Source organism: Pinus tabuliformis, chromosome 4_2, assembly GCF_031772625.1.
Source record: "Pinus tabuliformis cultivar Carrire ecotype Pingquan chromosome 4_2, CPIR1, whole genome shotgun sequence".
Taxonomy (NCBI): domain Eukaryota; kingdom Viridiplantae; phylum Streptophyta; class Pinopsida; order Pinales; family Pinaceae; genus Pinus; species Pinus tabuliformis.
The window spans coordinates 335,401,898-335,416,669 of record NC_142304.1 but is presented as its reverse complement, the minus strand read 5'-3'; the positions used below and the strand labels follow the sequence as shown (position 1 = coordinate 335,416,669).

At 40.7% G+C, this 14,772-nt stretch overlaps 1 protein-coding gene across 2 annotated transcripts in view; it reads left to right on the top strand.

Moving 5' to 3' along the window:
- Positions 1-14,378, top strand: part of LOC149169313 (uncharacterized) — a 160,989-nt gene extending 146,611 nt beyond the window's left edge. Inside the window, exons 5-6 of one of the 2 annotated variants that reach the window (XM_089428643.1) lie at positions 12,414-12,476; positions 13,758-14,377. In XM_089428643.1, coding sequence (XP_089284769.1) covers positions 12,414-12,476; positions 13,758-13,994 — 300 coding nt within the window. In that variant the 3' untranslated portion in view covers positions 13,995-14,377. Of the gene's footprint in view, positions 1-12,413; positions 12,477-13,757 lie in introns of both variants that reach the window. The other variant, XM_089428645.1, reaches the window with a different exon arrangement.
- The last annotated feature ends 394 nt before the right edge of the window (positions 14,379-14,772 follow it).

Here is a 14,772-nt window from a genome sequence, read left to right as displayed (position 1 = left end):
GAAGGTTCTGCTATTGGCCATGAATGAATGAGACAGTTTCTAGATATATTAAAGGATGTACTATGTGTGCTACAAGCAAGCCAAGTAATAGAAAATTAGGTTTGTATACTCCATTGCCAATTCCTTCTCGTCCTTGGGAAAGTGTTTCCATGGATTTTGTTGGGGGATTGCCAAAGTCTAGAAAGGGTCATGATTATTTGTATGTAGTTGTGGATAGGTTCAGTAAAATGTGTCTTTTAACACCATGTAATAAACAGGTCACAGCTGAACAAACTGCAAAGTTGTTCTTTCAAAATGTATGGGTTCATTTTGGGTTACCCACTTCTATTGTATCCGATCGAGATTCTCAATTTGTCAGGAAATTTTGGTCAAGTCTATGGGAGTTAATGGACACAAAGTTAAAGAAGAGCACGACATTTCATCTGCAAACAGATGGTCAGACAGAAGTGGTCAACAGGACAGTGATATAGTTGCTTCGAGGATATTGCAGCAAGCATCCCAAACTTTGGGATGAGCATTTGTGTTATGTGCAACATGCTTACAACCATGCAAAACATTCTTCTACTCAGAGATCTCCTTTTGAGACTTGTTTTGGTTTTATACCAAAGTCTCCCTTGGATTTTGTCTTTGGTAAAGACATAGCAATTGATGGACACAGTGATGTGGACAAAGCAACCAAGTTCATTGAACAAATCCAGGAAATTTACTAGGTAGTATAGGAACAACTGGAAAGAAGTCAAGCAAAGTATAAGGCGCGACATGACAAGCATCGAGTTGAGCATAGTTTTCAAGTTGGTGATCAAGTTTGGTTGTACATCAGCAAAGAAAGACTGCAAGGGGAAGGTAAAAAGTTGAAACCAATTAGATATGGTCCTTTCAAAATACTTGATAAAATTGGTGAAAATGCTTTCCGCCTAGATCTACCAGCTTATATGCAGATCTATTCTGTCGTAAATGTTGAAAACTTGCGATTGTATGAGCCTTCATTGATTGAAGATCCCGAAGAGCAAGGTCAGCTACCTTCCATTGAAGATCTTTTGCCTGAGTATCTCAATGAGCTACAGGAGGACACAGTTCTTGATAGGAGGATAAGGACTTCGCGACGGGGAAATGTTGAGTATCTTCGAGTTGGACTCAAAGGTACAAATCCAAGTAAAGCACAATGGATAGAGATTGGAAAAGTGAAGGAAGTTTATCCTCACTTACTTGACAGCTAAAACCAACTTTTGGTGGTCCAAAATCTTCCAGTGGGGAGGAGTGATCCAAAATGGATTCAGTTTTGCCTCCTGATCAAAGTCTTCAAATTCAGTTGAAAGTTGAATCAAATCGAAGTGCTCGTTGATATGATTCCAACGGTGCGTAAATCCGAGTCCGGATGAAGAAGTTAAAGCCAATCAAAGTTTCAAGGCAAACTAGGGCAAAATGAGGAAAAGTCAGTCAAAGTCAAAGTCAAACAGTCAAAGTCAACGGTCAACACAGGGTGATGTCAATAGGACACGTGTCGTCTCGGGAATGCGCCATATGTCCAAAGTGATGTCATCAAGGTTGGTGATGTGTCGTGATTTGATTGGTTGATATGGGCCCATTCGGTGCTGACACGTGGCAGCCCGGATTTGCCCAATATTGGCATGAAATCCCAAAATTTGGGGTCAGGGAGGATCGAACCCTTGACCTCCCGGAAAGGTTAAGATTTCGTCGGATTGTGCTCACTGGTTGAGCTATGTTGTCGCTTGTTTATAACGGTGCGGATATTGTATTTATGGTGAACAAGATTTGTTGCCGGAAAAGGGCTGGACGGTCGGGGTCAACCCCACGACCGTCGGACCCTTAACATTTATTATTAACATAACCGCTGGACTGTTAACATTACATGGCACCGTAACCGTAACCAAATCACACCAAATATCAACATACAATGCATATAATATATGTTTCAGCATATATAACACAACCAGTGGCGGAAGGGTAGGGCGGAGGTTTCGAACCTCCGACCCCTCCAAAATATATATATACAACGTCTTCGCACAAGTCCGCTAACCGATAGACCAAGTGGTGGAGCTTGGTATTCAAGCCGCCCAAATTATATTTAATTTTATGCAGGTGCTGAACCCGCCATACCACAACGCGCATCCCGAAAGCGGTTTTTAATTGTAGAGAGTGGTTTTCTTGTAGGCAGAGGCGGTTTTTGTAGGTACAGAGGTGGTTTTTGACTTTCCAGGGGGTCTGGAGGTCACTGTGGCCAAATATGGTCGAGTTTATACTCGTTTGACTCGAAATTTCGAGCTAGACGCAGTGGTGATGTCCATTTTCTTATTTGAGACTCTGTTTTCGAGCTCATACCTGTAACAACATATTGAAGACAAAATAAAGAGGTTAGCACTGGAAGCGAAAGGACCAGGAGACGTAGCCAGAAAGTCTGGTGAACTCCTTTATTAAATTTGGCTGTGTTGATGTGTTTTCAAATTGTTTATGTGTTTATGTTATTCACAATCTTTTCGATCCGTTGCACTAAGTAACATAAGCGAATTCACACAGTCTATAATACCTTTTTCATTAATGGATCATTCTCTCTCCACAAGTGCGTTTTCCTAAGGGAGTGCGTATTCCTTTGGTGTATGGCCCCCACAACCCACCAAGAATTCAAATTTTTTCCTCTCCTAAGTCAAAATACCAAAAATTGTCAAAAAGTGTAATATTTCCTAATGGCTTAGGAAAATTGGGGATATTACAGTCCTCCCTAATGCTTGAACAAGCGTCCTCACTATCTGATGGCTTGAACAATCACTGCAAATAATATCGGGGTCCCAAATGTGCCATTGAGTCATCCTTGTCCCATGCATTATCCTGTCACAAAGGAATCCCTCGATACCAGGATCCAAGCCACCTTGACCAGTGTGGAGCACCCCTCACTCCACCCACTATCCAGCCAGGTGTAGGTACCAAAAACCCTTTGTGTTCTTCCAATAAGTAGAGCATCATGATAATGTAGGGCTCTGTCCAACTCCCCATGAAGTTTCCCTACCGAGAAGTCCATCCCATGCACTCCAAGAGTAAACTCCTGAAAATACAACCCAATCCCTATGGGGATGTAGTCTGTCCCGCATGAGCTTCCCCAAATATCATCCTACTGACCAATTTGCCATGTTGATCAAGTCCCCCACGCCATCAGTGACTCACTAAAGCCCAATGGGGGATCTGAATGATCTCCCCCTGTAGTAGCCAGCTCATCCCTAAAGGTCGTTGAGTTGTCAAGTACTGTGATGCCCGGGTCCCATGCCAGCCTCAGAAGGGTTCCACCATGTTGTCGCTGCGCCACTCTGGCTCTAACAGACTGCCCATCGTGCATACACTGTATCCTTCTCTCTTGAAACCCGATGGTGAAATACTAATAGAGGTGAGACACATCTTGCCTAGACATCTCCATGATGCCAAAGCCTACCCATCCAAATCTAACTCCAAACCTATGCAACAACAGAGAAAACCTGCCTTTCCATATGATGAAGGCCTTTGCGAACCCCCATGTGCGATCCCAAGAGTGACTTGGATCACTCTTTGCCATGATTCCGCTCATCACGAGACAGAGTGATCTATCAACCAACTGAATCCCTGCATCCCATGGTCGATCCTGTTGTTGCGTGCAGGAATCCATCTGTGCCTCATGTCTGGTCCCTACATGCAATCAATATATAGGCTCCATATATCATGGACTAATCTGATGCATGCTAAACTGCGCTGTGCCTGCCACTGTGTAGTACCGATGACTGTTGGAAGCCACATGTGCCAAATAGCTACCCCCTGGACGCAACCAATAGATGGGCATCTGATACTTGCAATTGACTCAGGGTACGCAGATCCCTCCTGTTCCTGCCAACCATCTTCAGTGGGTCTCCCATTCGCCCTCTCAATAATGTGCCAATGCAATGTCTGGAGCTCGGACACATACTAGAAAACTGCCTCAGTTGTACACAATATCCTCTGCTCATGCATGGTCCGGACATGCGCTAAGGAAACAGTGACACATGTCTCCCTCGTGACTAGCTCCCTAGACGTAGGCTCAGTGATGAACGATATGCCAACCCTGCAGATGAGTGGCTTATCCCCCAACTTGTGGTTGTCAACTAGCACACTGACCCAATGCCACCACTGAGAAGTCTCTCCCCTAGTGTGTTGGGTGCCATCAAAATATCTCGGGTGAGCTCCCCATCCCCCACTTCTCATGCCCATAGTGCCAAACGACAACAACCAAATTGACTGTGCCTGCAAGTGATGTAGAAGAGGGTTAGGCGTGTTAGTCCCCATGGATACCATCAAGTATCGCTCATTTGTATCCCTGTCGATTCTGGGTGAACTACACCCAAAGGTATGCTCGGTGTCTCCTTCCATGAGTCTCCCTGGAGGCAACAGTCCAAGACCCCACTGTGCAACACCATACGCCCTCACATACCACTAATCATCCCTGTACTCCTCGACATGCCACTGTACACCGTGACCTACCCCTGTACACCGCTGGATACCCCCTGCTACTACTGTCCCATCTTGTATCACCTCGTGTCCTGCTTGTGTCACTGTACCTGACACTCCCTATGGGTAGTCAATGCGATGCAAGCTACTCCTCCCACTCCATAATATAAACCGACATGCTATGGCACACCACCCTGCATTTCGATGCTCTTATGCAAGCCACTGCTCCTCGCTGCATAGCCCTGCACACCACTGGATGCTATGGCCTAAAACTGGGTCTGTACACATCAGTCCACATCCCTCTACATAACACTAGACCCTATGACATAACTTTGTTCAGTGTTGTGTACCACTGCCCATTGTCACACCACCTTGTAACATATGGTATCCTGCATGTGCCAAAGTATCCACCACTCTGCTGGTAAATCCTCCATGATGTGGGCTACATCTCCTCATCTGTCTTGAAAGACTTGAGTGACCCGACTCCTCACATGCCAACGAGAATGACACCACTGTGCCTATCCTTGGTAGCTTCGATGTCCAATATACTAATGAGAGAGCACTGTCTCCATGTAATGCCCTATTTGGCGGCCTGCCGATGCCACCTCCTCCTACCAACTCCTGCCAAAGTAGGCTAATCACCCTGTGACTCAAAGCACAGTCAATATGCCAAGTCAACTCATGAAATTTGTTTGCTCCCCTGTTGAACCATCTTGCCACTAGTGTTGTTTGGGGCTCTGATGGAGATCTGAAAATGTTTCTATGCCCAAACATCGGATCCATCACGTAGCTACTATCATCACCTCCCGATTCTATGATGTGATGGGAAATCCCACCTGGATCACAACAATAGTCTGGTTGTCATGTCCCTCTGGTAATCCATGGCCTTTGCTGAAATGTGGCCATGGATGTATCCAACCTCCTAGCTTGCTCTGTCGGGTACCAACTTAGTACCTCTCGCCATCCAATCCCAAAGGAGGGATTGAATGTATAGTCCCTTGTGGAAGGAACAAGCCCTCCAAGCTGATGTAGTGTCATACTCAGCTCATGTCGCTTAGTCTTGCTAGCCTGGCCATCCCCTCGGTTATGTCTAGACAACTCTGCCTCCCTCAATCCAATGCGTAAGGGTGGGCTAATAACACTGTAGATCCTGTCAATGTGCCTCTGAAGTGAACTGTGCTAAAATCCCAACGCATGGCCTCTATGTTGCCCCTCATCAATGGCTAGCCCAAAGGATGGTTGCACATCCTCCTCCATCATGGACTCAACATGAGCCTCCAACTGCTCCTCCATAGACAACCCAACACGCAAGACATGCTCACTAGTCAACTGCAGGTGACTGTTGTCCGACAACTCTGTCATATATCTGGATGCCTCTGCACCTCTCGACTCCTCAATAACGCTGGAGATGTCTCCCGACACCTCATCAACCTGTGGTGCATTGCTATCACTTGAGAACTCGGTCACAACCCCGAATATCTCATCAATGGATACCTCAACAACGGATGGCATCTCATCAACGAGTGTATGCTCAACTGTCTCCTTGCTAACCATGGCCCATTCAACTACTCTTTCATCTTTTACCTTAATCCTTCTATTCATCCCTGCATAATTCCACTGAATTCCTACTGATTTGTGTATGTCTCTTAGTTCATAGAACCCCCAAAAAGAGAGGGACGTCTGAATGCCATGTCCCGATGATTGGTATGCCCTCCATTTTGCTGCTAGTAACTCCACATCAGTTGCAATCATGTCTTGCCATCTTGATGCATTATCCACAATTTTGGGCATAGTGGATTTGTTGTATAATTAAGAATGGTCCCGATTCCCAATTGTTGTTTAAATTCGCTGCTTCCCCACATCAATCATCATTTGTTGCATCCTAATCACCTCATTCACGGTCACTGCCATGTTGTTTGATTTTAGCCTTTCTTTGGATCCCATGACTTCTTAGTTTTTTATTTTGGTCTTGTCATAGAATGAAGGGTTTCCCACAGGCTGACCAAGATTATGGATTTGATACCACTGTAATATTCCTAAGAGGAAATGAACAGTGATAATTAAACAAAAACATCACATGTAACACAAAATTTTGCACATGAGATTAGACACCCAGAAATTCACCAAAACTGCGCCAAGCTGAGCCATTTTATTATAAATCAATGAGAGTACAATATAAGCATGGAGTAGATGCACCCGAGCTTGCAAAATAAGCTAGACAAGTCCCAGGTGAGAAAAAATGATGCCCCTATGCTAGCAGGCACTTCTCCTTCTGCTTCTGCGCTGGCCCTGGAATTCTGTTGCGGCTAGTTGGAAAGGGACTGGTGTTTTACCCCTCTAGAGTGCTCAAAAAATTTAGCCAAACTAATCTTGGCCTCTCCTCAATAAACCCAGAAAAACCCAGAAAGCGTTGGACCTATTTCCAAACTTCCAAATTTGCCCCCAAATAGAGTGAGCCCTTCCACCCACTGGAAAATTCGTACCACCCAGAAATCTGCTGCAAATGAGCCCCCAAATGCTGAGAAATGTTCCCCAAAATTTGCCTCATGCATCCCTCAACTCCAAACCCCTAGCCAATCCTCCCACAACTAAGTCTCTCCCCAAAGAACTGCACAGACCCAATGAGACTACCTCTATGTGTTCACTGGAAGAAGAATTTCGGCCTGAGGAGTAGCCACTAATTCATCCCACTAAACTTCCACAAAACGGCTGCAAAATACCAAACTAATGTGTCCCTAAAAGTCCAGTGCCAACATGGTTCTGTAGCTTCCTCTCCCAAGGAGTGTGTATTTCTCTTCTGCATCCAGAATGCCCCATGAACAATTCGATATCACCTGTAGAATTCTCTCGGATCAGCTCACAAGTGTAGCTAGGTCTCCCCTAGGGTGGCACTCGGAGTCCACTGAAGGAATTGAGATTTCCCCTCAGAAACCTCATGTGCTGAACAACACAATGTTGAGTTGGCTCAACAACTCAAGCAAAGAATAGTATAATTTTCAAATAAAACTTTTATTTTATTCTGTTAATCTTTCCAACTAGCAACCCTATGTGATCTAGATATAGGTAGCCTAGAAGGCCTTCCATTTATGCTTTGGTCAGTGCTTTATGACATCTAGCTTACTTATTAGATGAAGGTGGGTCATCCATTATAATGTACATTAACCATGCTTGTAATCAAGTGCTTTCATTAATGTTTAAGAGCATATTAGTATGAATCACAGGTTGAATTGGATGATTGACCGCTTTTGGTTGTATCCTTGTTCCCATGCTTCACCTTGGTGGTTATCCTCTACCCCTAGTTTAGTGTGACCTTCTTTGAAGCCTTTCTTTCCATTGTCTAGGAGTGGCGCAAATAGGGTGCACTAAGTGATGTTGCATGCCCATAGTAATCCATACTTATCACTTTCCATCTTCTCCTAGTTTCATGTCCCAATATTCAAGTTTTAGGTTATCTATCATGAATATTGGTTCTATGTTTCCCTCATTCTTGTGTAGGGGCCTCAAAACTTTGCCCTAAGAGGTTGGTGTAGTAGAAAGAAAGGAAAAAGTATGAGTCATAATGATAAACTATAAAATACAAAAGCCTAGCATGAGCTCTACCCCCTCATTAGTTCTCACCCAGTTCCTAGCAAATGCATGAGAAAATAAAAAATAAAATGAACTTTGATATCCTAACCCTGAGAATGATAAACCATGATGCATAAGTAAAAGCTTGTGCCCCAAGCAATGCAATAAAAGGAAAATCATTAATGAAAAAGGCACACAACAGGGGTAGTAAAAATAGGCTAAGGAAAGGGGTAACTTAGGTCCCACGATTGCACCTTCTTCACTATACAAAGCTTAAGAATTATGGTATTTTATAGCTAGTATTGCACCCTCTTCACTTGCACTTGCTAATTGATGGGTCGGCCTAGTAACTGTTACTTCACTTGAGGTTGGAAGCACCTAATAAGGCATTCGGATAACTCTACCATACCTAAAGAGAGTAACTTGTTTAGAAGCACTAAGCTAGAAAGACATTTGAAGATGATTCTTGTGTGAAGTATTGTTGTTCCTTTTGCATTAAACATGGTCCACTATGATACTTTTATAATTTCTTTACCTATGATGATGTTCTCACTTGATTTTGAGTGTATGTTTCAGATATCTTCTCCTAGGTACAACTATTATCCCTTAATGGATTGATTGAAACTTCTCCAACACATCAAAGAGCACGTCCAACCCCACTTGATGACCATTCAGGGTACCATAGGTAGGATGTTGACCATTTTGAAAGGAGCATTGTGCTTGGTATTGATCCAACATTGATGATGACCACCTCCTCTCTATCCAGACCCTAAAAAATTGCTCAATGAAGCTAGGACATTGCTAAGAAAGATGATGTACCCTATAGACCACAAGAAATCCTCGCGCTGGTCTTGCACCTTCTTAACTGATGTTGCCCTGTTCTTGGACTAGTTTGATGATGCAAATGACTTGAGATTCCATTGAAGCTATAGTACACCTTTCTTGATGATGATGTCATGCCCCAACCTTGTGAGATCATGCTCATGAGGTCGAGAGTGATGACTTGGGCTTAGTTGATGGTGATATCTTGATGAGGAGAGTTTTTCTTCATGATTGGACACCTCGTTGATGAGGAGATGCATTTGAGTGAGGAGCACTCATGTGACCCGTCCTTTGCACCTTTTGATGGAGATCTTCACCTTTATAGGGTGATATCACCCTTGGAGGCCTTTTTACTCACATATGTGGGTTAAAAGGAGACTAATTTTTATGTTTTATCATTGAGAGAGCTATCTTTTAGGTCATCTTGTGACCTACTTAACTTGTAAACATGTAAAATATTATTTTTGGCCTTTAGTTTATGTTTTCCCTATATCGACTTAGTTGCCCTCATACAAGTAGAGGGAAGGTGATTTAGGAAGATCATTTGTCACACACATTTATTTCTCTTGAGAGAGGGTGCACACTAATTCTCATCTCTTGGATGCAATGGATCACTAAAGGATAGCGAATTGACTTGGGAAGGATAAAATTTCTTGAAGGATTTTCTCTTGGATTGATGAAGTGATGTTGTGGTGAATTGTGCTATTTTTATTGTGAGTATCTTCAATTTTGCAATGTTGTAGAATTAGGATTTCTATGAAGTTTTCAAGATATGTTGAATATTTTATGGCATTAAAATCTTCTTTGCAAGATTTGTCACCTAGTATCCATCAATGAAACTTAGAATAGCATTCCTTGACCATAAATCGCCTATTGATTAAAAATCACTAGGGTTTAATTGATAGGCTTCCTCTCTCTTACTTGCTCCAACCTAGGTCTTGCGCCTTTGACCTCTCCCTTTCTTGACTCCATATATTCAAGATTGATAGGGACTAGACATTGTGTGTCAATCTTTTAAAAATTAATCTCTTACATAGATATAATCGATCTTTGTACCACAGTGAATCATTTTTCCATATAAATGTATCAGATGCATTGGGATCTTGCTGCAACTTTTGAATGAGTGTCCACACCTCTTCATAATTCTTCCATTCATCCCTTAACACATATTTCATTAAAATTGGAATTACACCGTGGATCTAGAACCAATGGAGCTGTGCAGTCATCTCCTTTTTTCATGGTAAACTAGGGTTAGGTTACAACAAAATCTTCATTAAATAGCATAAAATACCATAAATGTTACAGTCTTAGGGTTTGGTCTTGCATCTCTTAAATTGAATAAGGAAAAATATAGTTTTCATGCATTTCAGCGATAATTATAGGGCTGACGTCTAGTGTGTCATAGCTGTTTTACGCATTTCAGTCATTGAATAAGTTGCTCTGACCTTTTCCTTGTTTTCCCTTAAAATAGCCTTTGATAGTTTATTGTTTATAATCACTTGTTGGCTATTTTTATTATTGCTGTCATAAACTTTGAATGGTGTAAATTGCCTTTATTTTAAATCATAATTTACAACAACAATAATTAAATTAAGGTAGCACATGTTTGGAATATATTTGAGTATCTCCAATACTTTAGCCATAGGTTCTTGAACTCGTTGCCTCATTTCACCTAGAGCCTTACCTTATTGAATATATTTTTGGGGTGTCTAATTAACAGGTTGCTTTGAGGGGTATTTAGCTTGGGAGTTTTTAGGTTACTTAATCTCCAAGACTTGTTTGGGAAACCTCTTTTCTGGGTTAATATTCTTCCACAGAACAATAGGGGAATCAACCACTAAGGTCCTAGTGGTGGTTGATCTCATTGTTTCCCTTAACTTGGAGTACCTAGTAAAGCTTTGCACTAGGCTGCTGGATTTAGCAGTAACAACTACCATAGAAACGGTGCTTCAAAGGGAATCTCTAATTAGACAAGTTACTCCATCGGAACCTCTAACACCACCTGAGCACCTTGTTTCTTGTCTACAAGCTGAAAACCAATGATCACTTGTAATGTCTGAGAGAGGTTGGATAGGGCTAGCATGGGTTTTAGTGATAAAGATGTTTGATGACCCAAGAGCATCATATAGCAAACCTGATGATGACCAAAAAGATCCAATGCTGTTCCAACAACTGATGAATATGCCTACACCCTATTGCCTCTCTTGTTAGGCCCGTCATTTCGAGACTTGAAATCGAGGTTTCCATCCAAGAGTGAAGGAGTTTTGAATGACAACTATGAGGTTCTGAATGATTGCCCATTTTCCTGCTTATTGTGCAGCCATAACCAACTCCCTAGAGCATTTGAACTCTACAACTTGAGACTCGGTGAGATCTTCATCATGTAAGATCTTGTTGGGGAGAGAGAACAGCTTCTGCTTAGCTTTAACGGTCTGAAGCTGATCAGCTATGGTCCTGAGCTAAAGGAAAAGAGTGGATTCCAAGCCTTGTCTAGGGCTACATTAGGGAGGTCCAAGGTATCCTGAAGAAACATGGCCCTGACCTCCTTAGGGTCTAGGAATGGATGAGGTAAAGGGAGACCTCACTTGGTTGTTTTTGACGTCCAGAATTTCTGCATGTAAGTCATCATAAGGTGGTTGAAGATTTTATATTTTGTTTTCACAGTTCACTTAATGGCTTCTTGAGTGATCGATTTTCTGACTCCACATAGAACAGCTCTCAACTTTTTTAATTAAAAATTACTTGATTATCTTAGTGTTGGACCATGAAGAGAGGGGGTGATGGATGGGAGCCTTTTTTCCTGGCTTCTATACTTAACTCATTTCTTGCACCTATTCAAATTTCAAACCATAGAGATTTCTTGTATTTTGACTTTCTGCAAAGAAGCTCTTTGTTTATTTCAAGTTATACATATGTTTTGATCTTGGAAAATTTGAACTCTGGAATAACTTGGTGGTGTCAACAGATTGGAGAAACTTAGGAAAAAATTGGAATGTCTACCAAAGATCAGTAAACAAGGGGAATAAATTGGAAAATTGTCTATTTCTCGGAGATTTTTTCCGCACTGAGTCACAAAGTCATATTTTTCCGTAAAGCTTTGTTTTTTTTTTTTCTAGAATGAGTCAAGGAATTTGAAATCTGTTCATGAAATGGACTCTTGCTAGATCTATCTTTAGTTTTTCAAGGATATTTTCTCCATGCCATTTCAGAAAGGAAGCGATGAAATTCATTTGTTTAATATGGTTTTTTATTTTTCATGCTTGCGTAACCTGAACAAAGTATTCTGGCCAGCAAGAATCTTCGATCATTTCTTTACAATTATCCTCTATTTATTCTGTGTATTCCATCCCGAGGATTATAACTTGACAAGGACTAATAAAAGAGATAATTTCCTTTTGCAACTGTCATAAATACCAAGTAAAATTCATAAATTTAGGTTTTCTGTCAAATGAAAGAAATACTTCTTCAGGTAAAATGTCACGTCGAATTAAGAATGCTTTTACCGTGCTGAACTTTTTGTCAAAGTCATCAGTGGAATTATGGTTTTTAGTGAATTCTTTCAGGATGCAAATCTGCAGCTTGAAATTGAGGGTTCCGGTTTCTTTTACAAACAAATCCGGAATATGGTATGTAACTTCACACTCTTTATTTCCAGTTTCGTGTGAAAAAATTATGTTTGAAATTTCAATTGCTTGCGTTATCGTTTTTGGTTTCCTAAATTATGGTCATTTGATATTTGATAATATTCTGTACTGCCTGCTAGAACTAGATTTTGGTGCAGTTTTGATAACAGCGTTCTAAAACCTGGATTTCAGCAACGAGAAAGACCTAGAGCAAGTTCTCTAAAGGATTACATGAAATGGTCTGTTTTCTCCTATGGATTTCTCTCTGGTTATTGATGGAATCCTTGGACCATACGGCATGCTAGTCAATTTGGTCAATTAGTTTTCGAAACTTAGATTGTTTGTTCTTTCATAGCTCAATGCAATGTTGATCTGCCATCTGGTATTCGCAAGGCACCATAGGTCACCACAGGTTCCATTTCACAAGCCATTATGTGTAGAGATAAATGATTGATGACCTGGAATTTGGAAAACTTAGGCTCACCATCTGTACTATGTACATTGTGCTATCTGCTTGCATATTATCTCCAACTAATATTATGACTTGCAAATAAGCCGCATATCATTTATGGTGAGGCTACCGTATAACAGCCTACAGGTCATCTCAGAAGCAAAAAATGCTTCAATTAAACAATGCTCAAAACCTGCTTTATTTTGTTTTGGCCAACCCTGGAAGGTGTTAGCCTTATTGAGAATCTCAACTTGATGTATGTTTACTGGCCTTTAATTAGAAAATGTCAACATTTTGAGAAATTGGCAATTTTTATCTTGAAGCATAGGTTCCACTCTTAAACTTCAAAACGATTAGGTGAGCATTACTATGAGAGACAGGAAGAAGAGCCTTGGATCCCTTGAGTGGTTGGCCTATGTTGAAATTCGGCAATGCAATCCTTTTCTGTTCTCAACAGCATATTTCCACCAACACTTTTCGATTGGCATTGTTCATTTACTATAAGTTTTGGAGCTTTTGGCGGCTAGAATCTGGTGTAAAATTTTTGGTCAAATCTTGACCTTTGTTGTTTAAAATTTGGTTTTTGACTGCATATATAGATTCGGCACCCTGAAAAACTTTAGGGCATTTGGATTGTGGAGAGTTTACCGCTCAAATTTGTGATTCCAACAAATACCCACTTATTTTGACTAAATTACGAAAAACCCTAAAAAAAAACGTATGACAGATAGACACTGCGGCTTCAGACTTTTTTTAAATATGTGGTGAACTGACTTCGTCCTTGTGGGTTGCTATTTCCAAGTATCTTTAACAAATGACACTAATTGTTTCAGGTGGCCCTTCTTTTAGAGATTGGAAAGGAAGCACTTCCGCCAGATATTATCCTTGATGTTTTGGCATCGTGTGATCGTAGAAGATTAGCAAAACTTGCTTGCGTAGCACAACCACAAGGCCTCTGTCTGATTTCTGTAAGTTATGTCGCTACTGATTTGGAGCCTCCGCCAGGTTCTCCTAAATCATGTTTTGGTAGACATCCTCAGATTAATAGATGTATACTTCCATACTATTGATGTACTGAAATCCAAAAAAAGGATTCATATTTTTTTTGAAGAGAGTTCCAATCCAAAAAAAGAACTCATATTTTTTTGTGAAGAGAGTTTCAATCCAAAAAAAGAATTCATATTTTTTTGAAGAGAGTTCCATTACTCGCTTTGTGATTAGTGTTGTAATACGTGCTGAAAAGCATAAAGTAAAAAGAACATACGAGGAGGTGTAGAAACTCATACACACAACTATAAAATAAATGTGTAAAGAAGGCATATTATTAGAGAAATGGTTAGTTATTGTGTAATTGATAAGTTATGTTATTATCAAACGATATGACTTATCGATGACATGACTGATCATTCCTCTTATCATTTTTCGTCTGTAACATAAATTATCATGTAATATCCATTAGTCATTTTGTCATTATGGATATACATTCACATATGTGATTATGTGTTATTTGTTCCTTTTTAAGTTCTGTGTGTGAGTAGAGTTATGAACCATTTGGATCCATACCAATTGGTATCAAAGCCATTCTCCCCTTTTGACAAATTTTTTTTGGTACTTTGCCTATGCAGGGAACTAGCTTATTTTTAGAGAATAAACAGTAACTCTAAGTGTCCCATCTGTTAAAAAAGGAAAATTCAGTGTCAATATCAATTCTTTTTTGTTGTTGAAAAATTGTTGTAATTTTAATGTATAAAAGAAAGAAAAATAAATACTATACATAATTTGTGCATTTTGAATCTTTCCTCTGGAGTGATTTTACATTAAAATCCTCAAAGAAGAGCAAGGCTATAA